The sequence below is a fragment of the Phoenix dactylifera genome, chromosome 9 (genome assembly GCF_009389715.1).
Source record: "Phoenix dactylifera cultivar Barhee BC4 chromosome 9, palm_55x_up_171113_PBpolish2nd_filt_p, whole genome shotgun sequence".
Lineage (NCBI taxonomy): Eukaryota > Viridiplantae > Streptophyta > Magnoliopsida > Arecales > Arecaceae > Phoenix > Phoenix dactylifera.
In genome coordinates, this window is record NC_052400.1 from 11,111,961 (window position 1) to 11,137,953 (window position 25,993).

Genomic DNA, 25,993 nt, shown 5'->3' on the forward strand with positions numbered 1-25,993 from the left:
TTTTTCCCTTCTAAGCTTCAATTTAGACAATATTCACTGAAAAATGAGTCATATCGTATGTTCTGACATGGTTGTTATTCTTTCCTGCATATGTTTCGTTGCTTTTCAAGTTGATGACTTGAAAGGGTTACAATCTCATATTCTCAATATAAACTGTGGGAAGATAGAGGTAGGAAGTTGGTGATACTTTAGTCCAAGTTGGGAAAATTAAACATCGGCTTAGCACAGCGTTACCGAAGTTTGTCTTGCTCTACTTAAAACAATAGATCACTAGTGTGTGTATATAAACACATATATCACCTAGCAGAAAAAATACGGACTCTCTTGATTATAAACAAACTAAAAAAGCATAGATGCAACCATAAAATTGGGCACCACTGGTGTCACACCCTTGTGAGGTTGGAAGAGGGATATCAAACTTTTTTGAGTTCCCTCTCTCACGGTGTGCGGCAACTAAGGTTCTCTCTTCTCTCAAAACCTTAGTTCAACCTCTTAGCATGCATTCGGTGCACATTAGCTCGCACACTAACTCCTTTCAGCCCCTCAGACACTAGGCCAAATCACACACTCACTCTTTTCTATGAAGTGCATGAGGATGAAGGGAAAGAAGGCTTGTATTCCACTCAAACACAAGTGTAGCTCTCACAAGCCGAGAGCCTAGCTTAGTCCTTCTCCACAAAACCCAAGCCCCTCCAAAATCCTTCGGCCAACCCCAATTGGCCCGGCCTAACCCCTTGGCCGATGGAAAGCACTCAGCCCCTCTCGCCCAAGTAGACTTTCCTTAGAAACCCACAAGCCTCACCCGGCTAACTCTAGGCTCCCAACTTAGCTCACTCCCCCATTCACTCTCTCGTGTCCGTCGGCCTCAACCCAAGCCCCTTTTATAGGCTTGGACTTGAGTCGGTTACAAGTAGTTACAAGGTAGTTGGGTTCAACCGCCTAACCACCATAACAACCTCAACTACTTCTGTTAGTTGGTTGCAACCCCCAAACTAACTTAACAAACTCCTTAACCACTTCTTGGTCTTCTTGATTCAACCCATGTGCTGCCCGCCAAGTCACCCAACCAGGTTTCCCACATCAGCCCAGCAGCCCAGCACATGGAGATTCTGTCCGTCACTTGTCCAGACCAGTCGGCAGCGCCTTGTCCCGCGGTCTGGCTGTGTGTCATGCGGTCTGGCTGCAGTCCAGCCCGCTGTCTACCAGTCAGCCCGGCTGCCGTGCCCAAGCGCCACACCACGCGTGCCTTGTGCGCCCAACCTGCGCGCGTCTGCGCCTGGCCCGCGCGCACCTGTTGTAGCCATGACGGATGGATCGACCGTGCGTGCGCCTGCGCACGGCCTGCTGTTTGTCTCGGGCGAGGTTCTGTGCACCTAACCTCGCCGTGTCTGACCCGGCCGCGCGCCCGCCTGTGCACGGCCCGACTGAGGGCCAACCTCATTGTGTTCCGGGCAGAGCCTGGCTCAACCGTGCGCACGCCTGCGCGCGGCCTGCGCCCAGGTCGGCCAACCGTGCGCATGCCTGCGCGTGGCTCTACCAGCACGTGCGTGCCCCGCGCGCACTCGAGCAGCGCTCGGCCTGTACGTGGCCAATGTCGCATCTACCTGCATGCCTGCCGAGCGCGCGCCTACGCCCGGCTCGCCCCGCGTGCGCCCGCCTGCGAGCGCTTGGCCAGACCACCGCACCGTGCGCGCCCGCGCTCGGTTGGTCCAGTATGCGCGTGCCCCACACGCGCCTGGCTTGGGCTTAGCCCAACCGCTGTGCGCCTGATTGCGCACTGATGTCACTGAGTTCGGCCCGGCCGCGCGCCTCCTGCGCACAGCCCGCGCATGGGCCAAGTGTCTGTCCTCGGCATGGCCAGACCTCGGCAGGCGCCTGGCCTGTGGCCAAGGCCAGCGCCCGCGCCTACTGTGCACGCACCTGCGCACAGACTTTCCTGCGTGCTGCGCGCCTCCTGCGCACGGCCAGTGCGTAGCCAAGCGTCCATGCGCAGCCCCCCCCCCCCCCCCCCCCGCGCTAGGCCCGATGGCGTGACAATCCTCCTTCGGCCGAAGAGGTCAACGCCCTCATTGACTCCTCCTGCAAGAAAGAGAAAAATTGCTCCTTAAATTGCCACAAGTTGGCCGCTTGCTCCCAAGTAGCCTTCGCCATGCCTTCACCTTGTTATTGCACCAAAAATTCTGTATTTTTCCCCACCTTGCGGCGCGCAAGTATCCTATGGATAGCCTTGGGATACTCCTTGCCAATGGTTGATGGTGCCCTCTTTGGAACCACCCGGTCTTCATCATGAGACTCATTGTAAGGCCGCAAGAAACTTACATGGAAAGTGGGGTATATCTTCAATCTTTCCGGTAACTCAAGCTTGTAAACCACCACACCAACTCTTGCCGACACCTTGAAAGGTCCATCATACCTCGGCATAAGTCCTCGATGAAGCTTGATCTTGCCCATTTTCTTCCAAATTTGTGGCGTGATCTTCAACAACACAAGATCACCCACTTGGAACTCCAATGGCCTCCTCTTTCGGTCAGCAAATTTCTTCATCCTTCGGATTGCCTTGAAAAGGCTCTCCTTGGCATTTTCAATCAGCTCCTCTTTGTCCTGTGCCATTTGGTGAGTAGCTGGGCACTCCCCCATCTCCTCTTGAAGTGCGATGTCCAAGGGGGCCATGGGCTGAAATCCCATGCTCAGCTCGGCTGGACTCAACCCCGTAGAAGAGGAACGGCTGATGTTATAGCTGAACTGTGCTGGCTCCAACAAGTCCAGCCAATTCCTTTGGCTAGCTGAAACATAGTACCTCAAGTACTCCTCTAGCAGTCCATTGATCCTCTCCATTTGGCCATCAGTCTGTGGATGGTATGCAATGGAGAAATGCAGCTCGGTGCCCATTGTTTTGAAGAGCTGCACCTAGAATTTTTCCGTGAACCTTGGATCACGATCATATACCACATCGACCGGCACACCAAAATACTTCACCACGCCATTGAAGAAGAGGGTTGCTGCAACATCAGCTGGGCATGGGAAAGGTGCCGCCATGAAAACTGCATACTTGGAGAAGCGATCGACCACCACAAAAATGGACCTCATTTCCCTCACTTCCGGGAAACCGGTGATGAAGTCCATGGACAGACACCCATGGCTTCTCGGGAATGGGAAGTGGCTGCAAAAGTCTGGCATCTCTCTTCCTCTCCACCTTGTCCAGTTGGCACACATGACACGTCTTCACATAGAGCTCAACATCAGCCTCCATTCTCGGCCAATAGTAGGACCTTGTAAGCGGCACCATGCGCTCAGACCCTGGATGACCCGCCCACTGAGGATCATGACTTTCCTTCAGCAGAATCCTCCAAAGTTCACCTCCCTTCGGCACGAACAGCCTCCTTCCACGAGCAAACAGTAACCCATCTTCAACCTAGAATTTATGCACACTGCCGGCTTGTACATCCTGCAGTAGCTTGGCATACTCTGTCTTTGGAGGCAAATTCCTTGAGCTGGGTTCTGAAGTTGCTGTTGAACGCAGTGAGGGCAGCAACATATCCCTCCGCATGCTTCCGGCTCAAAGCATTAGCCACACAATTCTGCTTTCCTGGTCGGTGCACCCACTCAAATTAAAATTCAGCAAGGTACTCTTGCCATCAGGTTTGCTTCAGTATAAGCTTCTTTTGGGTGGCAAAGTAGGTGTTCGCCACGTTGTCGGTGATGATCTTGAAGCAAGTCCCCAGCAAGTAGTGACGCCATTTCTCCAAACAATGGATCGCGACCGTCATCTCCTTCTCATGTACCGAGTACCTTTGCTCCATGGCATTTAGCTTTCGGCTCTCAAATGCCACCGGATGTTCCTCCTGTGACAAAACACCTCCAATAGAGACATTAGAAGCACCGATATGAACCTCAAATGGCTTGTCAAAATTCGAAAGTTTAAGAACCGGTTCATGTGAAATTGAGGACTTCAACTCCTCAAATGCTTCATCACATCGGGCCGACCACTCCCATGTCACATCTTTCTTGAAAAGATCCATGAGAGGGCTTACGATCTTTGAGTACCCCTTGATGAATTGTGGTAGTAATTAGCAAGCCCTAGGAAAGCCCGCAAGTCACCAATCTTGGATGGAATCGGCTATTCTTGGATCGCCCTTACCTTGTCCTCCTCCATATGGATTCGGCCATAGCTTATGCGATGCCCCAAGAATGAGATCTCCTCTTCGCCGAATTGACATTTCTCCTTTTTAACATACAATTTGTTGTCTCTCAAAGCACTAAATATAAGATACAAGTGTTCTAGATGTTCATCTAAAGTGTTACTAAAGACTACAATGTCATCTAAATACACTACAACAAATTTATCCAAGAATGGGTAAAGCATTCATAAGATTGCAAAAAGTAACCGGAGCATTGGTTAGCCCAAAGGGCATAGCCAAGAACTCGAATGCACCATACCTCGTGACACAAGTGGTCTTGGCTTCATCTCCCTTGGCAATCCTCACTTGCCAATAGCCGGATCGTAGGTCTAGCTTCATGAAGTAGGACGTCTTCGCCAACCTATCAAAGAGATCCGCCGCATTAGGAATAGGGTAGTGATTCTTTACCGTTACTTCGTGGAGTGCTCGGTAGTCGATGCACATCCTCAAGGATCCATCCTTCTTCCTTTGGAAAAGCACCGGCGCCCTGAACGGTGCCTTGGATGATTGGATCAAACCGGCCTCCAACAACTCGTCCAATTGCTTCCTCAATTCAACAAGCTCCAAAGGTGTCATACGATAAGGAGCTTTTGCTGGTGGAACCACCTCCGGAATCAGCTCAATCTGATGGTCCACCGGCCTCCTTGGTGGAAGCTTCTTTGATATTTCCGTTGGCATGATGTCAGAGAATTCAGACAACACTTTCTGCACACCCGCAGGAATTTCCTGCAAGACCTCGGTTTGCACTTCACTTAGGGCAGCAAGGAATATGTTCTCTCCTTGCTTCAAATCCTTCTTGGCTTGCTTAGCCGTAATCAAGACACCTTTGCCCTTCTCAGCCGGGACCCATGCTTCAGTTGGAACAAAGCATGGAGCTCTTTCATCGCCCAACATGACGCCCCTCAAGTGAGGCATCCAACATGCTTTGGCCGCCAAGAAGAACTCCATTCCTAAGATCAAATCAAAGTCATCCAAAAGCACAACCATTAGGGAACACGCACCTTTCCAAGACCCTAACTCAAGGGTGGTCTCTACCACTCCTTTGACTAGCATTGCCCCCGAGTTCACGGCCTTGATTTTGCTTGGACAGTCAGCCACCTTCAACCGTATGAATTCAACTTGCCGCTGCGACATGAAGTTGTTCGTCGCACCGGTGTCCAACATTGCCTGTACCTTTACTCCATTGATCCTCACCATAGTGTACATCAGTCCGGAGTATAGTGGGGGTACCTTTTCATATGTGAGGGCACTCACAACTTGCAATGGATTCACCCTTGGCGTGTCATCTTCCCTTCCTTGCTCTGCAGAATCCTGCATGGGCAGCGCATTGATTGACTTCTTCTTTGGACAATTCCTTGCAAGATGGGCTCACCGCATATGAAACAGCCCCATGGAGCCTTGCCCTTTTCTTGCTGCGGTTTCTTGCTTGGACCTGCAACAATATCCTTCTTCTTGCCGCCAAAGCCTTTGTTCTTCCTCGGCCACACCTTGGCTGCTTTGGCATCCGGCGCCTTGGATTTTTCCTTTTGTCCATTGCTCGGATGAGGTGCTTGAAAGTCCACCAGCGCCTCTGCAGCCGCCATTGCCGAGGGGATGTCGCGCACCCCTTGGCGTCGAAGCTCGGTTTGAGCTCACGGTTGCATGCCACTCAAGAAGTTGAACAACTTGTCTTCCTCGGACATATTGGTGATGTCAAGCATAAGGGAGTTGAAGTCTTTGACGTATTCTCTCGTCGTGCCTATCATCCGAAGTTTCTTGAGGTTCTCCCTTGCAATCCAAGAAGTGTTGCAAGGCAAGAATTGAACCCTCAACTCCTTCTTCAAGGCCTCCCAAGAACCCACGTGCGGACGCCCCGCACCCAAGTCATCGGCCACCCTCGTTCGCCACTAAAGTTTGGCATCCGAATTGAGGTACATTGTGGCCATATCCACTTGATCTCTCTCAGGCACCTTCATAGCCTTGAAGTAGTTTTCAAGATCCCATATGAAGTTCTCAAGCTCCTTGGCGTTTCTTGAACCGCCAAAGGCCATAGGCTCCGGGACCTTCACTCTCCCTCCTTGGTCCGGGTTGGAGGATGTCGAAGGAGCATTGATCACAGCCCGCTTCAACAGCAAGACCTTCTCCAAGGCACGCATCCGATCCGTCAAAGAAGTCACCAGATCGGTTTGCTCCGCCCATTGGTGCTCAGCCCGCGCGCCCACATCTTGGACCAAATCTCCAAGGGAGGTTTCCAATGAAACCAGCCTTTCTTGATGCTCGGTGTAGATGGAGATCAGATCTGGAATCTCCTCTTCACCTGGGTTGCCTACTAGCTCCTCTAGCTGCACCTCTCCGTCAAGGTCATAGCTCTAAGATGCACCAAGAAAGCTCCAAGAACAGCAAGAACGCCGCTCTGATACCACTAGTTACACCCTTGTGAGGTCGGAATAGGGATACCAAACTTTTTTGAGTTTCCTCTCTCACAGTGTGCAGAAACTAAGGTTCCCTCTCCTCTCAAAACCTTAGTTCAGCCTCTTAGCATGCATTCGGTGCACATCAGCCCGCTCGCTAACTCCTTTCAGCCCCTTAGACACTAGGCCAAATCACACACTCACTCTTTTCTATGAAGTGCATGAGGATAAAGGGAAAGAAGGCTTGTATTCCACTCAAACACAAGTGTAGCTCTCACAAGCCGAGAGCCTAGCTTAGTCCTTCTCCACAAGACCCAAGCCCCTCCAAAACCCTTCGGCCAACCCCAATTGGCCCGGCCTAACCCCTTGGCCAATGGAAAGCACTCAGCCCCTCTCGCCCAAGTAGACTTCCCTTGGAAACTCACAAGCCTCACCCGGCTAACTCTAGGCTCCCAACTTAGCTCACTCCCCCATTCACTCCCTTGTGTCCGCCAGCCTCAACCTAAGCCCCCTTTATAGGCTTGGACTTGAATCGGTTACAAGTAGATACAAGGTAGTTGGGTTCAACCGCCTAACCACCATAACAACCTCAACTACTTCGGTTAGTTGGTTGCAACCCCCAAACTAACTTAACAAACTACTTAATCACTTCTTGGTCTTCTTGATTCAACCCATGTGCTGCCCGCCAAGTCACCCAAACAGGTTTCCCACATCAGCCCAGCACATGGAGATCTTGTCCGCCACTTGTCCAGACCAGCCAGCAGCACCTTGTCCCGCGGTCTGGCTATGTGTCATGCGGTCTGGCTGCAGTCCAGCCCGCTGTCGCCTAGCCAGCCCGGCTGACGTGCCCAAACGCCACACCGCGCGCGCCCAACCTGCGCGCGCCTGCGCCTGGCCGGCGCGCCCCACGCGCACCTGCTGTAGCCACGGCGAACGGATCGGCCGCGCGCGCGCCTGCACACAGCCTGCTGCTTGTCTCGAGCGAGGTTATGTGCGCCTAACCTCGCCGTGTCTGGCCCGGCCGCGCGCCCGCCTGCACACGGTCTGACTGAGGGCCAATCTCATTGTGTTCCGGGCAGAGCTTGGCTTAACCGCGTGCACACCTACGCGCGGCCTGCGCCCAGGTCGGCCCGCCGTACGCGTGCCTACGCGTGGCTCTACCAGCACACGCATTTCCCACGCGCGCCCGAGCAGCGCTCGGCCTGTACGTGGCCGATGTCGCATCTGCCTGCATGCTTGCCGAGCGCGCGTCTGCGCCCGGCTCGCCCTGCGCGCGCTTGGCCATACCACCGCGCCGTGTGCGCCCGCGCTCGGTCGCTCCAGTGTGCGCGCACCCCACACGCGCCTGGCCTGGGCTTGGCCAGACCGCTGTGCGCCTGATCATGCACTGATGTCACTAAGTTCGGCCCGGCCGCGCGCCTCCTGTGCATGGGCCAAGTGTCTGGCCTCGGCATGGCCAGACCTCGGCAGGCGCCTGGCCTGTGGCCAAGGCCAGCGCCCGCGCCTGCTGTTGGCGCACTTGCACAGAGACTTTCCTGCGCCTGACCCTGCCTCACGCCTCCTGCGCACGGCCAGTGCGTGGCTGAGCGTCGATGCGCGCGCCCCGCGCGTGCTAGGCCTAATGGCATGACAACTTGTGTCATGCTTCGAACCCAGCACTTGAGTTCGAAACCCGGCACAACCGCATGCTCCTTACGACAAAACCCTAAAAAATATGCAAGATCTAAAAATTTAATACAACCACAATATACGTTATCAACAATGATATCAATTCATACCAAATAACAAAGTTGGTCTAATTACAAAATTTGATCATTCAACCAGTATTAATGATGCTCTATTTGATCATTCAACCAAATAACACGTTATTACAAGATTAGTCCAAACCATATTTTATCGGTCTGATTTATTCTTGTTAAATCAATTATCATATATACAATAAATTTCTCTCAAATTCAAGGTATCTTTGTTCATATAATCCTGTTCTTAATATCTGATACGTATAATAACCACATAAATATATATTTATACCGAAAATCATATAAAAGCATATTGTCACATGGCAAAATGATACAAATCTCCTAATGCAATTCCAGTGCTATAAACAAATAAATATATATATACATATATGGTAATTTAAGTACAGGAATTCTTACCTCTATTGAAGACTGACTAACACAATGATCTCTGATGCGCTCCACGGTCTACGAGCTAGGGTGCAGAGTATCCTGATCAAAACCTTCTTGTGCAGATTACTCTCCCTCTACAAAACCTTCTCATAATTTCAATGATGAAGTTTTGTCCAAGTCATCGCACCTATTCTACTGGATATACTTAGAGAAATACATGATTGTTAAGCATAGTGTCCATTAACCCTATTCTTTTTTAATGTAAAGATGGGTTGCCCCAACAATCGTTCAAACTTAGTGTTTATTATCTAACACATAGTACCATCACAATTTTATAATATGGTCAGGAGTAGAGGTGGGCATTGGGCCGGACCGCCCATGGCCCGGCACGAAGCGGGCCGTGCCAGGCACGGCCTGCTTGCTACAGTAACGGGCCGTGCTAGACACGGCTCATAAAAGGAGGCCGGGCTGGGTTAAGAATTTCTGGCCCGCGGGCCGAGCCCGGCATGGCCCATAAAGGTCTGGACTGGCTCGATTCGTGGGCCAAGCACGGCATGGCCCGCGGGCCAGCCCGAAACGACCCATAAGGGTTATATTATTTTTTCCTCAAAATACCCCTCAAATTAGCCGTTTTATGGCTGTTGGAAAGGGCAAAATGGGTAAAAAGCCACAAATAACCGTTATGAGCCAAAAAAAATAGGCGTTATGGGCCATCCATAACGGTTATTTTTTTTGGACAGACGGGCCGTGTCAGGCACGGCCTGTGCCGGGCCCGGCATGGCCCGTCACCCCACGGGCCTAGGGTCGTGCCGGGCTTAGCCTTTAGGTTAAGTGGACCGTGCCAGGCATGGCTCGTTTAGTAACAGGCCGGGCCAGGCACGGCCTATTTGGTCTGTGGCCCGGTGGGCCTAAGTCGGGCCAGGCCCGACACGGCGCAATGCCCATCTCTAGTCAGGAGAGAATTGTTTTAGAAATGGTTGGCGTTAAATTGTTGATTCTGTGCACTGTGAGAGTGTTTCGTTGGAATCGCAGATATGCCAAATATTTTTTTGGGGAGAGGTCCCCACTTTCGTTAGCCCTGGCAAGTTTGAAAAGAAGGAAATTTTATGGCTAGTGACCTGTTACTTTTCTGGTCTTCATCTTTTTCCTAGTCAAATGGGGATTATGGGATCACAGCGTGCATGGGCCCTCACTTTGTTTATGCCCTGGGGGAAAAAAATTAATGCAAACGGATTTTTCTTTTGGACACTGAACATGCTTTCAGTTAATTGGACAGGTGGCAATCAAAATATATTTATTTTTTGATCGCATACAAGAAAGGTTTTCTGAATTTTGAAATCTTTGGTATAGGATGAGGCTATAGACGATGGAGATGATCATCTAACAAGGCATACAAGTGTCTATTTAGTAAGTTTTGTTAGAACCTTTTTCTACTTTTCTTAATCACGGGCCTTCTTGAATAAGGAACACTTAAGTAACTATTTTTATAGCCTATTCCATTACTTTCGTAATTTGGAATGTATGCCACAATTATGCATATCCTGTATCTATCCATTTGTGGTTGAACTAGTCCACCGCTGAGCTGTGAATTTGGTCTAACCAATAATTTTACCTGTGAAGGAGACCTACAAAGTCTTGGCCATGACCTCCTTCCCTGGGCAAAAGTCATAATGCTAATTGGTGGACTCATTTGCATATCCATCACAAAATTATCCAAGCTGTCAATACCCTATCATTTAGGTTTCATGCCTCCGTCAACGGATGGATTATGATAGTTACTTAACATGGTCATTGCAATAGATTATGGAGCGCGTAACTTTTGCGAAGAGCAGTCAAACTCCCGGGTTACAAGAATTTTGCTCAAGAACAACATCATATGGGAAGAGCACTATAGAATATCATATGGGACGGAACTCCTACTTTACCATGTATTCTCTCGCACTCATGTTAAAGGAAAAACCTAAAAGTTAAATAGGGATGAGACTCCTAACGAAATCTATCAATTCTGTAACTTAGTAATAATAATTGCACCAAGAGAAATCGTCCATGAAAAGAGACCATCCATATCTTTTTTCTTTTTTATTAAGCCTCTCCATTTATCCTCTTTCTTATCAAGCCATCTATCCCATTCGTGAGGTCTTTCTTTTCTTGAGTTTCTTTCTTCTCCCCCTAAATCCCTATCTCTTTTCTAAGATCTTTGTACTTAAGAATTTATGAAATCTAAAGAATGACATATATATAATTTCTTATGTTAGACAATGCTAGAAAATAATGTACCGGTATTAATGAACATCAAATTTTGAAAATTATGTATCGATTTACCTAAAGGTGTGTATTGGCTTGTTATATAACTAATTTGTTAGTGTGTCACCTGGTCATGTAATGTGTATTAGTAAAAAATATGTTTTGAAAACTATATATCGATTTATTTGAAGAAGTATATTGGATAAATGCTGGGTGTATATTAAATAAGCTTGCAGTATGTATCAGAAAGTCAATTAGTGTGTATCACCGTCTATATAATGTATACTAGTGAATATGATGTTCTGGAAACTGTATATCAATTTGCTTGGAGGAATGTATTGGATTTTAGATGACTAATTTACTGAGTGTATCATCATCTGTCCATATATTGTGTACTGATGAATACATATTTTAGAAATTGTATATCGATTTACCTATATATGTGTATTGGCTTACTATAAGACTAATTTGCTTGGTATGTATTACTTAACCATATAGTATGTACTGATAAAATGTATATTTTAGAAACTATAAAGAAAAAGAATGTGACACACGATTTTTTTCTCTTTTTTGATTTTTTGAATTACGGGACTCGACACCCCGTTGGTAAAACAAATTTCTGACTTTTTGATTTTCTTTAAGATGAGCACTATCGAAAACATGGCAAAATTGAAAGCCCGCTACATAATTTTTTTCTTTATTGCCTATCCCATATGATTTTTGTTCTTTGTTCAATATAGATTCATGGTATAGTTAAAATAATATGCATTTCTCAAAAAATAGATAAATAATATTTAATGTTTATATTAATCTATATGCTCTCTCATAATTATTCTAAAAGAATGTATTTCAAACCATATATGAGTGAAATATAGTAGGGACCGGAAATGTTTGCTAAACTAAATATGGGTCAACCAAAGGGTTTTACACAAACGTGTCAATTTTTCTAACCATATGCATCATAACATCAAAGATTTATGTAGGAATTTAGAAAATGCTAAATTAATGGTGTACGACACTTGGGCAACACATGTGATAAAAATAATGAATGGCTATGATTAAGGCTGCAAATGGGTCGGGTCGACCCGTGACCCGACCCGACCCGATCCGCGTAGACCCGACCCGACCCGAATTTTAGGACCCGCGGGTCCGGGTCGGGTCCTAAAATTGGACCCGAATCATTTTCTGGGTCGGGTCTGGGTTTACCAAACGGACCCGACCCGACCCGAATGGACCCGAAGAGGGAGAGAGGAAAAGCAAAAGAAAGTCTTTTTTTTTTCTTTTTCTTTTTTTTTTTTTTTGGCGTGGGTTGTGGTACTGTTGGTCAGTGTGGGAGGATAGCAAGTCAGCAACAAGCATAGGTTCACAGAATCCAAAGGAACGTCGGCCCGTCAGAATTCTCTCTCGATCTATTACACTGTTGAGACCTCTGGTGTCTCGGTAGCTGCCTTTTTTTTTTTTTTTTTCCTTCTGTTTTTTGGTTTTTGTTTTTTTTAACTTTTGAAGGGAGAAAGTGAGGGAACACTGCAACTGAATATGGGTCATGTGCCAGTTTTCTGTAATGGAATTGGATTTTGGAAGAAGGTCTGGGATTTTTTTTGTCCTCGTGAGAGGGGAGCTGGGAGACACCGAGTTCCGTCCAATCAGTCATATAGATAAAAAATAGTGTGATATGAAATTTGGCTTGTAGACCGACTTAGTTAGCAAGTCATGGGTCATCTATTCTGACTGGAGCTCAATTGCAAAGTCTTTCGAGTCATGGGTCACCCAGCACCTCATAATTATGATATGACCAAATTAGATTTGTCCAAATTTTTTCTCAAAAGCATAAAAAAATTGGACCCGATCGGACCCGGACCCGACCCGAATCAGACCCGGACCCGACCCGAACCCGACTCGGACCCGATCCGACCCAACCCGATCTTCAACCGGGTCGGGTCCGGGTCCAAAATTGGGACCCGAACAAAAAACCGGGTCGGATCGGGGTCACCTAGGACCCGACCCAACCCGACCCATTTGCACCCCTAGCTATGATCACATAAAAGAAAATATTGTTGGTTATGATTCGTGCATGATAAATGTACTTCCACTTATAAGCTAGTGCCCGGTGTTGCCCCTATAGTAAAAAAAAATTCCAAACTACGAGAGCACTTCCCTCCCTTTCGCTCTAAATGATTTAAAATAAAAACTACGAGTGCTTTTTTAATAAATAAAAGAGTAGATATATGATATGACAAGAAGATTGAAGACTGATTTGATTGTCAGGATTAACGCATAAATAAAAAAATAAATCGAAAAACTTTTTATTTAGGGAAGAAAGTCCTCACTAAAATATTTTATTAATATATTAAAAGCATGCATATAATAAATTAGATGCAAATATATAGAATATGACCCTAATACTAATCTGAGTATCAAACTCGATATAAAACTATGCTCAAAATATAATTTTTTAAAAAATCTAGTATTATTATTTTATAAATATAGGAACATAACTAAAATTTGATATTGTTTTTAATAAAAAAAATTAAAAAAATATTTGCTGACAAAAAATTTTATTTATTTATTTTGGCTAATGAACGGCCAAAAAATTATACTTAACTTGATTGCTAAGCAGAGATCATGGAACTGCAAAAAAAGGCAGCTTTACAAAAAGAACAAACGTGGCATTTTTATTTTGGAACTGTTGATGTGGCATCATTATCAACCACTGATTGGATAATCTTGAGTCACCCATTGAATTTGTTAAAAATGGAAAAATATGCCACATTTATATATGTAATAATACCTGCAATTTCGTCAATAGCAAAGTGTTTCGACGGAAAAAAAATCAATTGAGAAGTGCAAATTCGCAAAGTCAAACAGGATTGTACGATCGATTTTTGACTTATAAAGCAGTAAAAGGTGCTTTTTATGCTATCATGCGCGGAAGCATGCAAGGCTGCAACATTTAAACCGTTAGAAATTAGAAGTCATCCAATGTGGACTCCACTTATAGTGAAATTAGAAGTCATCCAATGAAGGCGAAGTACGGTGACCCAACATTTCAGGACGCCATGTGAATTGGATGAAGAGCATCTTTCGTATGGCAGGAGATTTGGGTGCATGCCTCGAGGGTCTTACCAGCGATCAGATAGGAGATCGAAAGTCGGATAGTCATGATTCTGGAGGATAAGTGGTTAGCTGAAGGCACACTATAGGGTTGGCCCACCATAGCTGACCATAGTTGGCTGGAGAGCTGGAAGGTATGTGAGCTCTTCGTCAAAGGGGAACGGAGGTGGGATGAGGATCTCGTTGGACGCGTGTTCGAGGAGCAGCTGGCCGACCGGGTTTTTGTAGTGCCCATCCTAAAGGGGGCGACAGCTGACAAGAGAGCATGGAATATGACTAGGTCACCGATGGTGAGGGCCCGAGACCTTTCGAGGCTGGTTTCAAGGCCCGAGACTCGACAGTTGGAGAGCAGATGGATCTGGAGATTGCCCATTCATCCTCGAGTTGCCCTATTCATCTGGAAGGTGGCCTGAGATGCTTGCACACCAAAGTTGTGTTGGGGAGGCGGGGTGTGAGGGTCCCTGCAGCTTGTGTGACGTGCCCGGAGGTAGAGGAGACCATTTTCCACACCCTTATCGACTGTCTACGAGCCAGACATATATGGTGTTATGCTTCGGGCCAGCCGGATCAGTGGCAGAGGTGGTCGTTTATCAAGGAGTTTCTGTGATTCTTAAAGGTCTTGGCATGGGGATTTATGTTGGAAGAGAGGAAGACTCGTGCTGCCTATCTGGCCTACCAGTGTTGGCTGGATAGGAATGCCCGAGTATTCGAGGGCGTTAGCCCTCACCCGAGGGTGACAGCAGCTAGAGCCCTTATGCAGGCGGCTGAGATAACCAGCGTTACAGAGACATCAGCTAAGTTGGCTAGGGATATCTGGGGCTCCTATTCTGCTCACGCAGCATCCAGGACAATACTCGTTTTCTGGGTGCCCCCATCTCCTAGTTTCCTCAAGGTGAACTTCGACGACAGTGTGGATGATGAGGGAAGATGTAGCGGTGTAGGGTTTTCCATCCGAGATCACGACGCCAGATTAGTTGCAGCGGGGGGCCGGCGGACTTTTAACACGTCAGTGGCATGTGCCAAGCTTAGAGCAGTGTGGGAGAGCATCTACTATGCAAGGCGGACTCTGGGTGTGGATTGTGTTATTCTTGAGAGCGATTTAGCCATAGTGGTTGAGTGGATCAAAAAACGGGGACGCATAGATGAGGACCGGCCGTTGATCCATAAGATTCGCAGGTTGATGAAGGAGTGCATCTCCCACCAGGTTTCACATGTGTTCAGGGAGGCCAATAGGATGGCTGACTGGGTGGCCTCCTATGCGGCCTACCACTCCGGTGGTTTTGTCTGGGTGGGCAGTGGGTCTATGCCAGAGTTATTACGTAGGGTTCTATTTTCTAATTTTATTGCCCGTATTCACATCCGTAGTATGTAAGCCCCCGTTGCACCAAAAAAAATAAATAATAATAATAATAATAATAATAAATAAAAGGTGCAAAGCGTCCCTCCAAAGTGCTGAGGTTTTCCTGATCCCTTTCTCACGCACTTGTTGACCATTATTGTCCCATTCCTCCCATACATCAACTTCTACATACTGATGATTTCTTGATTGACATTATTGACCTACCAAGGACCCAAAGGGCATTTTGGATCCCTCTCATGAGGGTGGAAATTTTGATCTCTAGAAAGTGTAAACTTTCTATTTTATATAGTCATAAAAATACTTTTTAGATTATAATCTACTCCACTGAATCTCTCTATCCTCTTTTCACACAACAGACCTTTCATTTTCTCTTTTAATGTTACCCTAACCCGAGGATCATCTAACAATAATTATACCAGTGATTACTTGCCTCTCCCTCAGTAGTAACCTTTCCAAATCAAAGAAATTTTTACATATATTTATTGTTCCGGGTCTCTTCCAAATCAAGAGACATTAGTCAAAAATTAGTTGGCTGATGTCAAAGTCTTGGACGTTGGACCGGTTCCTCCAAATTTTTTTTTTTTTTTTTTTTTGTGTGTTGGTGTTCTATATGACCGACATAAGATTCGAGTTCCCAGATGCTATAGAGATTGAGTCAGCACTGTGTCTTTTTTTTTTTCCTTGTAAACTTGTAATAATTCTGCTAAAAGAGTATTCTATCCTCTTTTTAAATAAAGTTAGTTATATACTTGACATAAATACCGATAAACTTTTTCACACAGGCGTAAATTGGGAGTTGGGACGTGCGAGTGCCGATCCAAACTGTCTGCACAAACAAATCGATAAAGTAAATAAACAAATGAATATATATAAATTAAATAATCTCAGTAGCTCCGCAAGGCGGAGATGCCTGTTTTCGGCTTTCCGCGCTGTGATGGTCGCGGCGGATCAAAAGCGGCATCTACTGCGGTGGAAAATCTCTGGCAGCATCGAGATTTCGGAGGAGGAAAGAGGGCATTTGTAGATCTGCATTACCCCGACTGGAATCATGCGTCTTGTTTCGAGGATGCGAAGCCCCACACGCTTGTCTTTGTCGAGGGGCCCGAAGACCTGCCGTCTCTTCTTCTCCAATTCCCTGCTTTCCCACTACGCAGTCTCTCTCTCTCTCTCTCTCTCTCTCTCTCCATCCGCATCTTTCTTCCCCTGGGTCGCTTTCTGATCAGTGAAGAGAAACTATAGAAGCGGCAAAATCGGATTTTTTTTTTTCGCCACCCGTTTCTTCTTCTCAGTGTTCCTCTTTGGAGATTGGAGAGTTCTCGTATGGGTCTCTGATTTTTTTGGCGGAGGCGGCCATGGGCAATTGCTTGGTCTCGCCGTCGTCGCGAGTGGAGAACGCTCACATCACTCAGCACGCTTCCTGTGAGTGTTTCTTCTGAGCTTTTGATAGGTTTTGTTGCTTAAAGGTTTCATCTTGCTGCGGTTCCTGTTTGGGTTTCGGATTGGGTTCGGGTTTTTTTCCTTTTGTTCCTTTCGGGGTTTCTTTAGTTCTGGGTGTTTGGTGGTGGTAGTAAGTTTAAAGCTTTGGTTAAGTGAAAAGCTATGGTTTCTATATGATTGCTTACTAGTTTTGATTGCAGCTAGCCCACTATAGAAACTGAGGCGCAGCTCAAAGTTTGTGCCATTTGGTCTTGGATTCTTTTGGTTCTGGTGCCGCGTTTAATCTATACTAGATCTTGGATGTAATATCATAGTAATAAAACAAAGTTTTGTGTTGAGTATAAATAGAAAGGGACTTGAATTCTCTTTTAAGAGCTGTAAGGGTTGGCCAGTATTAGGGGATGTGTCATTTGTGGTGGGAATTTGGAATCTATTAGCCGCATCTTGTTACACTGCCGTTTCGCTAGGACTATTTGGAGCTCTCTGTAGTCATGCTTGAATTTTAATGGCAGACCTGCTTCTTTGATCTCCTGCTAGACAGTATGGAGGAGAAGAAGGATCCATAAAGGTTTCAGGAAGGTATGGGATCAGGTAGTTTTAGCGGTGTGTTGGTAGCAGCCCTTGAAAGAAAAAAATGAGCGAGCCTTCGTTCAGAAGAAATCCTCCATTAAAGCAATCATGGCAGAAGCCGTTCAGCAGTTCCTAAGCCAGAAAATTGTTTGCTCTGAAAAAAACAAGAGACAGCCACAAGACTTCTTAGCCTACTTTGTAGGCAATTCTCCTTGTATATTCTCTTCTAATTATCAATAAATTTAAGTGGGGATGGCCATTCTTCCCTCTTCCCTCAAAAATAATAATTAAAAAAAGAGCTGAACATGGATCTTTGCCTGTTAGAAACTCTGGTTTTCTTGATTTCTTGTCTTTTTAACTACTGTTGATGTCCTGTCTAGCCCTCCATTTAAGATCATAACTATGATCTTTGTTGGCTTTATGTACTGACAACTACCTTCAATTCTCAACCTTAGCTTTTCTTGCGTAGAAACTTTTCGTAGCTTAAGCTTGCGATAAATGCCAATTGTTTGTTGTTACTTGTGATGAGTCATTTATGCTTTCAAGAGGAATGGGCTCTGTCCATCTGCTTTCTGGAGGTGGTCATGGAATGCTGTCTATAATGATTTGTCCTTGGGTCGAAATATCTTTTTTCCTCCTTATGTCATTTGATTTGGAATTTTAGGTTTTACATGCTCTTTGTTTGAATGGTTTGTTCTAGGGTTCGCCGAACTGCTTCGAGAGTCGTACCAACTAGCAACCGGTTCGTATGGTATCGATACATACTGAACCAAACCATGGTATAACAAAGCTAGGGGGAGGTAGAGGGAGAGAGAAAGGGAGGGGGCGAGAGAGAGGCCGAGGCCTTCGGACTCACCTAGGAGAGAGATCGGATATGGAGAGAGAGAGAGAGAGGTCACCATCATCATCGTCATCGGACATGGAAGGGATGCTGCAGGACACATCAGGATCCGAAGGAGGAGGGCTTCGAGGGAGAGAGACTAGAAGAGGCGAGAAGGGAGAGAGAGAGGAGAGGTGAGGGCTTCTCGAGGGCTTCGAGTCATCTGACAGCCCTGGATTTGATGATGGGGACCAAGAGAAAAACAAAGAGAGGACTCACCTGGCTATGGCATCGTTGTCATTGAAGGTGGATGAGATATTGTCTGATGGTGACAAAGGCTGGAGGAGGCAGTAGGGGGAGAGAGGGGAGGCGAGAATTCGAGGGCATCAAGAGAGCTAAGGTTTTAATTGTCTTGATTCGACCAGTTGAACCGGGCTAATAATCGATTGGTCTGGTCCGGTATGCCCCGAACCGGCCAGTTCGGCACAATCTGCCGAGCCCTAGTTTGCTATATTTTTAATGATTGCTATCTGCACGTATTAAGCTTATAACCTCAAATGATTACTATTTACTTTTGACGTATTATATTTCATCATTAAATCGGACTCCTTGTGGGGTTTGATAGTTTTTTGAGTATTAATATACAAGGTCTCTTGTTGTCTTTTTGTAGGCAAGTATCAGTGTAGAAAATTTATTTATTGCATATTTTGGCATATTTAACTTATTATGTCAATTCCACATTGCTCAGATGAATCTCTAATGCTTATCGTGATGTTTATTATGGTGTTTATTTAGGGGTTTTAGTTTGCACAACATGATGGTTAAAATTCAATTTGTATGTTGGCAAAGTAGCAGTTTATTTTTTGATGTGTTTTGGTATATTTTAGTGCTGCAACAGGTTTCCAATTAAAGATATAATTCTTATATGTAAGAAGAAGATCGAAGAGGACATTTTTTTAAGGTTTTTTTCATTGCTGGAATGTGAGACTGGGATTCTGAACTGTAATTTTGGTTCTTGATAAAGTGACTAGGTTTATATGCCCTAACTATTAGAGCATAAGAGCGAGAAAATATATTTGTTTCTGACAAGTGAGTCCTGGCCCACGATCAAGCGATATAGTTAGAAGATATGAATAGTGCTATAGGAAAAAAAGAAAAGGATTGACAAAGTTTGTCAAATATTAGAAGGACCTTATTTTCTTTTTAAAGAAAGTCATTATGTTGCCCTCTTCAAGCGCATGGTTTCAGACAGAACTACTCCCTTGTGCACACGGCAGAGATCCTAAAATCAGGAACATCAAGGCTAAGAAGCAATAGCTTGTGCAGGCATTCAATTTAAGAACTGGTAAACACAGCAGAAAAAGTGATGGGCTAGAGAACACTTTGGAAGGTACCAAAAGCTGAGTATTGATCCTTCTCTTTTGTTGAGTACTAAATGGAGAGAGTAAACAGTTAGTAGGGGTGGCAATTTTATGTCCCAACCAACAACTGATCTGCTTTAAGCAGGTTCAGGTTTGGCATAAATGGGTTGGGGTGATAAATGGATTGGCCCGACCTAACTCATTTACTAAATTGGTCGGGTTTAGTTTTAGAATTCTGATCCATTTTGACCCATTTAATAGTTGGGTTGAGTCATGGCCCGACTTGTTAAATTTTATTTAACAAGTTTAACCCGTTTAATACTTGTTTAACATGTTTTGGACTTGTTTGACACTCATTTAATTTGATTTGACCCATTTATTAAACTAGTTACGTGGGATGGGTCAGGTTAATAAAAATGTCAAGTTTGGGTTGATATTTTTGACCCATTTAATAAATAGGTCAGGTTTAGGTTGATGGATATTTGACCTAACCCACATCCTATCCAGACCATATTCGACCCAACTTAACACGATTGCCATACCTACCTATTAATCTAGTCATCATGTAGGATTCCAAGAGACTTCTGGTGACTATCACATTTCTTGGGGCTAAGTAAACCTAGACAAGTGCTGCTTAAGTTACCAGACAATATTAAGTTTTCAAGGGTAAAGTGAGTCTAGTCACATGCTGATCAGATCTCTAGATGCAGGATTTTATATAATCTAGGTTCAATTTATTTGGTCAGCCTACATAGAGATCTTCAGAGTTGAACACTCAATGTATAATCTATTTTACTAGCTGTTGTGCTCAAATCCAGCTTTTAGGGAACCTAGATTCGACGAATATAAGCAAGCCTCTTTAAAGCCAAACAACACATATATCTTTGTCCGTATGATGTTCAATATAGTCTCTGGTATTGCTTACATGTATGAGCTTGAGATTAAATTTGGTCATAATGCCTAACCTTTCTATAGCATGTGAATCAGCCTCTTGTAATGTTTATATGAAGAAAACAAGTTGATCATGTGTTTTCTTCATGATGTGAATTAGATTAAAATTCTCATGAATTGTCTGTTTTTGAATTTCATTTTGATTTTGATTAGGGTTAGGCTATGAAATTTTCATGAATTCTGGATGTATTTTGTTTAGAATCTGGTCATGTAGCACAGAACTTTGTCAGGATATGACATAAAATTTGGCATATTTCTCCTGTGAAATTTATTTTGGAAGAAGTGTTATTAGCGGCATATAGATTTTCACATGCTGTGGATCTAAATTCCTGCTAAAATTAGTAACTATCTGTTGGATTTATTTTTAAAAATAGTTTCTAATTGGGTATTGATAAGATCTTTCGGACCATTTCATCATGATGCTGATGGTAATCTGGTGGCCACTTTATCAATTACTTACGGACAAGCAGTTGATGTTTCTAAGGTCTTAATATATGAGTCACCATAAAAAGAAACCTCCACCGATTTTTTTATACCTGCCAACACTTCTCCTGAAATTGTTGCATGAACACCAGTCATGCAAACTCAAAGAATATTCTGGAGATTTGACCATTTAATTTCTATGATGAAACTCTGGACCAGACAAAAGTAGTGTTCGTTCTTTTAGCATATATTTCTGAAGTAAAATGCTGTTTAATCAAAGGTTGAATCAATTATGTAGCTAGGATTTGATTATCATACTGAAGTGAGCATACATGTTCTGTCTTTTATCTGCATCAAGTTCTGTTATTTGCTACAAGTTCTTCTTGAAATCTTTTAACTTAGGATCTTCTAGAAAGGGGTAACTAAAGGCCAGTTCCATATCCTGTTGGAAGTCAAGCACTGAAGTTTATATGCGGGAAGCTAAGTGCTGACAGCACAAAGTTCCCTTCAGGAGTTAAACATATAAGGTTTTTGCACAACTCTCTGAAGCAAAATACTTTAGACACAAATTTGTGCACTCCACCCTTAGCTGCTAACAAATAATTTAAAATTTTAGCACATTATTACTTTCATGATAAGCTAATGCTTCAAATGAATTGGATAATTACAGTGTTAACATGTTTTGTGGGTGTCCACGAAAGTAGTTTGTTGACTTTATTTTGCTTTAAGGAGAATTTGTTCCCAGTTAGCATACATTAACTATAAGGATCCAACATTAACTATAAGGATCCAGGAACTCACCCAAAAAGGGCTACTAGAAGGTATTATTTGGGTTCTTTGGCCCTGCCTCCTTATTGCATAACCAATGTGGGACTAAATACATGCCTGTATGGGTCATCACACACTCTCCCTATTTATGCCCTAGCATCCTCGTGATACTAAGCATCCTAATCCAATCAAATCCAATAACAAACACTATACTTGGTTTGTGGTCAGATCCAGCAGTGCCTATGCTATAGTGTCTTTTACATGAATCATGGGTCGGGTATGTTCTGATACTATTTGCAACGACTCAAAACCTCACCTAAGAAATGTTAGTTAAAAGGTATTATTTTGGTTTTTTTAGTCATTTATAAGTATCCAAGATCTCTCCAGTGCACAACTAATATGAGTTTAAGTAACGCTCACACATGTTGTCACATTAACCATGTTGTGATGATTCTCGTTCTTGTTATGAGATGGCAGGATATGTTTTTCTTGTGAATATACCTAAAATGATTGCTTGAATACTTACTCGGATTAGAGAATGGTTCATGATATTTTCTTACACATTCCTTTTTTCTGTTTTTTTTTTTGAAAACACAGATCCCTCAAAAGGCACCAGCAAAACAAATCTATCTTCTGTTCCTTCAACTCTGCGAACATATTCAACTCCTTCAACTCTGACCATGCCTTCTTATACTGAGAGGACTTCTAATGAGAGTCTTCCTACACCACGAACTGAAGGTGAGATTTTGTCCTCCTCAAATTTGAAGGCCTTCACATTCAATGATCTGAAAAATGCGACTAGAAACTTCCGTCTGGATAGTCTTCTTGGGGAAGGAGGATTTGGTTATGTCTATAAAGGTTGGATTGACGAACAAAGTTTAACTGCTTCGAGGCCTGGTGCTGGCATGGTTGTTGCTGTCAAGAAGCTTAAACAGGAGGGTTTCCAGGGCCACAAGGAGTGGCTGGTGGGTATTTCCAAAAATTTTGTTTCTCGGTTCCCTTTTCCTTTATGTCCTTAATTAGTTACTTTTCCTGATGCTTAACTTTTGTTTGCTAATGGATGCAGACAGAGGTCAACTATCTTGGTCAGCTTCACCATCCAAATTTAGTTAAACTCATTGGTTACTGTTCAGAGGGTGACAACCGCCTTCTGGCTTATGAATTCATGTCAAAAGGCAGTTTGGAGAATCATCTTTTTAGGAGTAAGTAAAGAAATGTGTTAAGAAATACTATTTTATTACATATTAATTTTTTTGGGTCAGCGCAGGGAACTGTAGTCTCTGTGTTAGAAAATCCCAATTGTCAGGTTCACAAAAGAAGCTATCATAATTACCTACATGGCTCCATCTTACCTATCCCCACCACTCTCCCCTCTGATTCTAAATTCTTGAACAGTAACTTGAAAAACATGATAGAGATAAGAAGTATCTGTGGCTGGTGGTGCCATCATTTACATTTCCAGTATCAGAAGCGCATATCTCAGGTCCTTTCATTGGTTTACACCCCAACCTCTACTATTCACCTTTCTTCTAGTAATTATCCTTGAAGGCACTAATGGGCTAACAGTATGCATGTACTGGATCTTCCATCCATTTCCATGTCATGCCATTTGCTGTTATTCATTCAAAAAAATTTGACAACCAAGGGTGTAGCTTTTGGACATGGTTTGGACACTCTTTGATAGAACTTCCTGCATTTATTCTGTTTGCATGTATCTTGTTTGATATAAGTTTTCTTTGTTGCTCTTTTTAGGAGGTGCACAACCACTGCCTTGGGCAACAAGGATCAAAGTTGCGATTGGAGCTGCTAGGGGACTCTCTTTTTTGCATGATGCTGAATCCCAAGTCATATATCGAGATGTTAAGGCATCAAACATCCTCCTTGACTCGGTATGCTGTGGGGAGGGATGGGGCAGAGGGAGGGAGGGAGGGAGGGAGGGATGCCGGGTGGGGGATGGGGGGTTGGTCTGTGGGGAGAAGCTGCTGGCAAGATAAATTATATAAATCATGTTAAAAAATCTTACAGCCTGTTTTGTTCAAATGCAGGAATTCAATGCCAAGCTTTCAGACTTTGGCTTGGCAAAAGCTGGACCAACTGGGGACAGAACTCATGTATCTACGCAAGTCATGGGCACTCATGGATATGCAGCTCCTGAATACATTGCAACAGGTTTGTAATATGCCAATTTTCTAATACTGATTTTTGGTTGTTCATTTCCATGATCATTATTTTTTCTGTTTGTGACTGCTGTAGATTTTTCAATGATAACTAGAATCGTATAGCATTCATTGACGCAATTCATATTAGGACCTTTTATGTTTCTCACCTGCAAGACCATGTGCAGCAGGAAGAAACAAAGAAAAGGAAATGAAGAAAATGTAAAGCCAATGAAGATCCAAACTTTCTGATGGTTGCCTGGTTAAATACATTTCTATTTGTCATACTCTTTCCACTCACCTCTTCAACTGAAAAGTTCTGATTCCAGAGATGGCAGGCATTTCTAGCAAATTACATGAGAATGTGTCAATTTCCATGCCTAAGACAAAGTTTCATCGAAAGAGGTTTGGCAGAAGGATGGTTAACTAACAATTGCTTCATCGACCCAAAAAATTACTGCTTGTCACTCTAATCTTACAGTTTTGTAGTCTCATGACATGTAAGGACGTCAAGGAGCCTTCTCTTTAATATAAGCAATTAATTCTTCTATAACAAATTCAAAAAGGTAACAAGAAAGCTAACTCATGTATGGCATGGTATGGGCTAGTGATTGAGAAATCTGTAGTTCCTCCATAAATGGTTCTACACTTTTGGCTTCATCTGTGTTTCACATTTGGTACTTTTCCACAAAACCAGCCAAGTTATCACTAGTACTATTACCTATTGCTTTGTCTGAATTATAGAAGGCATGTTCTTTAAAAAAAAAAACTTCCCCTCTTTGGGTTTTCCCATCAAATGGCTTCATAGCAGAAAATAAAATATGAACTCATCTTATTGTGACCGCTGCCTCTTCAGCAAATAGATCTAACATTTCAATAATTTACAGGTCGGCTCTCTGCAAAGGCTGATGTATACAGTTTCGGGGTTGTGTTGTTGGAGTTGTTGTCTGGACGCCGGGCTCTTGACAAAACAAGAGTAGGCATAGAGCAGAGCTTAGCAGACTGGGCGAAGCCCTATTTGGGTGATAAGCGCAAAATTTACCGGATCATGGACTCAAGACTAGAGGGCCGATATCCAAAGAAAGGAGCTCAGGGAGTTGCCACCCTTGCTTTGCAATGCATTTGTAGGGAGGCCAAACTCCGGCCCCGTATGTCTGCGGTATTGGCTATGCTGGAGCAACTGCATGACCCTAAAAATACAGCAGTGGTGCAACCCCAAACAGATCGATGGAAGGCCTCTAGTACCATTCCAAGGTCACCTATAAAGCATCACAATTCACCACGACGCCTGACCACTGGTAGGTCCTCATTGCCATCTTATCAGCGATCACCATGGGTACATTGAACAGGAGAGACACATCCAAGTGGTATTTTCAATGTGTATCGGATACTTTATTTTTTTGTTTGCTTCATGTCTGGTGATTCACATTTTGCAGCTTATATTTTTAAGAGAGACAAGTTCCTACAGAGAAGGCATTACACGTTTAAAACACCTTGTTAATTGCATTCATGGGGGAACCTGTATTTTTCAGTGCACTGACATATTTATGGAGCTCTCTTTGACAATAGTAATATATTTTCCGACCTACAATGGTTGTGTTTCTAGATTCACATATCAGAGATAGCTCAAGTTTCATATTTCTCATTCGTTTCTCTGCTATGCAAGTTTACCTTATCTTCTTCAAGGATAGTTCTTGTTCATGCATTGCTTGATCTGGAGATGAGCTTTTAGACCTTGTAGAAGTTTGAATCTATTATTTTAGACAGTGATATCCCAAGGTATTTTCATGACACATGCTCGTGGAAGAATTTGTGACCTACCACTGGTGGGAGGCCATGCATTTGCTCTCATTAGTGAGGTTCAGCTGGTTCATGTTGTTAGGTCTTTAAGCAAAGTGTTTGGACGGACTTGTTTTCAGATGTTGTAACAATCTGTACATGTCCTCAGCATGCTTCAAGATATACAGGATGAATTAACTTGATTGACAAAGAGGAAACAGTATCAAATTACAATGTGACAGCTGACAGTGTATCATTCTATCAACTAGTTGAGCTGAAAATTAGGGCCTGAGAATCTCTGGTTATAGTTATATTT

At 44.1% G+C, this 25,993-nt stretch overlaps 1 protein-coding gene across 1 annotated transcript; it reads left to right on the forward strand.

Moving 5' to 3' along the window:
• Positions 1–16,582: 16,582 nt before the first annotated feature.
• Positions 16,583–25,496, forward strand: LOC120111886 (probable serine/threonine-protein kinase PBL3). The gene is made up of 6 exons (XM_039130009.1): positions 16,583–16,831; positions 22,340–22,707; positions 22,809–22,944; positions 23,495–23,631; positions 23,788–23,911; positions 24,786–25,496. Exons 1-6 carry the CDS (start codon positions 16,765–16,767, stop codon positions 25,241–25,243), a joined length of 1,290 nt encoding a protein of 429 aa, XP_038985937.1. The 5' UTR covers positions 16,583–16,764; the 3' UTR covers positions 25,244–25,496.
• Positions 25,497–25,993: the final 497 nt, after the last annotated feature.

What these genes read in the sequence shown, in the direction of transcription:
- LOC120111886 (XM_039130009.1), top strand. Translation starts at nt 16,765, where the DNA reads ATGGGCAATTGCTTGGTCTCGCCGTCGTCGCGAGTGGAGAACGCTCAC. An exon ending in CATCACTCAGCACGCTTCCT is followed by an intron (nt 16,832 to 22,339) that starts GTGAGTGTTTCT and finishes TTGAAAACACAG; the next exon opens with ATCCCTCAAAAGGCACCAGC. An exon ending in CAAACATCCTCCTTGACTCG is followed by an intron (nt 23,632 to 23,787) that starts GTATGCTGTGGG and finishes GTTCAAATGCAG; the next exon opens with GAATTCAATGCCAAGCTTTC.